General features: G+C 39.4%; 1 protein-coding gene across 1 annotated transcript; it reads right to left on the bottom strand.

Annotated features, from left to right (window-relative positions):
* Positions 1-376: 376 nt before the first annotated feature.
* LOC137959503 (26S proteasome regulatory subunit 7-like) lies at positions 377-1,417 on the bottom strand. The gene has a single exon (XM_068806863.1). The coding sequence runs from the start codon at positions 1,415-1,417 to the stop codon at positions 377-379; it is 1,041 nt and encodes a 346-aa protein (XP_068662964.1).
* Between the last annotated feature and the right edge of the window lie 431 nt (positions 1,418-1,848).

Raw genomic sequence — 1,848 nt, forward strand, 5'->3', positions numbered from 1 at the left:
AGGATGAGAGAATACGTGGGTTTTTGAGGAAAACCCTAACCTCGAGATCAAGAAGGTTATCTCAAGCCTGTTTACGCTAGATTTAACCTAGTTCTTAATACTTCAATGCTTGTCTTTCTCATTACACTTACCCCTTAAATAGGGTTCTCTTTGTTAGGGTTTATGATAAAATATTAAAAAAATATCCCTATAAATAAAATATTCCAAAAATACCCCAGTGACCTAAAACTGAAATAAATAAAGTAAATTAAATAAAAATAATTAAATAATAATGTTATTGTGTGCAAAACATTACACCCCCTGGAAGAACGAGCTTGTTCTCAAGCTCGAAAGTAGGGTCTGTAAGCTGACGTCTCCACCTGTGCACAAGTAGCATCTACGGAGCGGTGTCCTCCCTGTGGATGCCCCAACTCAGTAAGTCAGGTAGACCGAATTCAACCTTACGATCTAGACATCCAGGACGTAACAATGCTGGATTCAATGTATCAGGTCTATTTGTAGCCATCAGGACTAGGATATTACCACGAGCATCTAACCCATTAAGCTGATTAACAACGTCAAGCATTGTACACTGAACTTCATTAGCACCACCAACACCATCATCAAAACGAGCACCACCTATGGCATCCACGTCATTAAAAAAAACAATGCAAGCCATCATTGAATGAGCGAGCTGAAAAAGTTCGCGGACCGTCCTTGCCCCTTCACCAACATATTTTTGGACAAGCTCACTACCAATAACACGAATAAAGCAGGCAGCTGGTCTGTTGGCTACAACTCTAGCTAAGAGAGCCTTCCCTGTCCCTGGAGGACCATAGCAGAGAACTCCCTTTGGTGGGTCAATTCCCAGCTGAACAAACCTATCAGGATGGAGCATAGGCAGCTCTACAACTTCTCGCATCTTTTCAATCTGCTCCTTACAACCACCAACATCATTGTATGTCACATCAGGCTTTTCTTCAACAGTCATAGTAACACTAGGATCAATTTTTGGAGGCAAAGGAATCTGAATCTGATATTTGTTGTAGTCAACACCCACGTGCATGCCTTCTTCGATATCTATTGGAGAAACCTTATCCCCTAACCCCACAACCATATGATCGGACTTGGCTAGGAATTTCAAACCGTCAACAAGCTTGGAAAGATTTGAAGCAACGCTGCATTGCACAACAACACGCACCATAGAGGACACAAAGAACTTCCTGGCTCGAATTGGGTGAGCAACTACTTCTTTTGTACCAATCAAAGTGGCATTAAGGAACTGATCCAATCCAACCAAAGACTCTGTATGGCCACAAGGAACAACTTCATCAGACTCCAGCGCTGTCTCCATCCAAATGATAGTTCTCTGGACGTTGGGCATATATAAATTATTTTGCTGGCCCGGTGCAGAAGTTAGGCCCATAATGCTAACCATCGTACCAGTGCAGGAGTTAGGCCCATAATGCTAACCATCATACAAGTGTAGAAAAATGCCTTTCTTACAAAATTCCAAGCGATTAGGGTTGAACTAGTGGAATTTACCCAACTTGGATAACAAAACTTTTGTGTTCATTTGTAGTGTGAGAATAAATTTTCTACACATACATTTGTTATTGTTTTAAATTTTTTTCCATACATAAATTCTAAAATTTTAATTTTGTTGTGATCTATTTGCTTTCTTATCTTTTTGTTTACTAGAGATAAAGGGAAAGTGAAAACTCAAGTTTTGATTTAAGAAAAAGTATACATCTAAAATGGAAAAGCACAAATGTAGAGAGATATAATTCCAAAAAGTGTCTGTAAACTCTCTTCAGTTTTTTATATCTTAGGTTTTGCAATCATTGGGAAAAAGGGGAGGCGGTGGAT

The sequence above is a fragment of the Aristolochia californica genome, unplaced genomic scaffold (assembly GCF_029961685.1).
Source record: "Aristolochia californica isolate CCGP_79_NKW_82.1479 unplaced genomic scaffold, dmAriCali1.0.hap1 SCAF_3, whole genome shotgun sequence".
Taxonomy (NCBI): domain Eukaryota; kingdom Viridiplantae; phylum Streptophyta; class Magnoliopsida; order Piperales; family Aristolochiaceae; genus Aristolochia; species Aristolochia californica.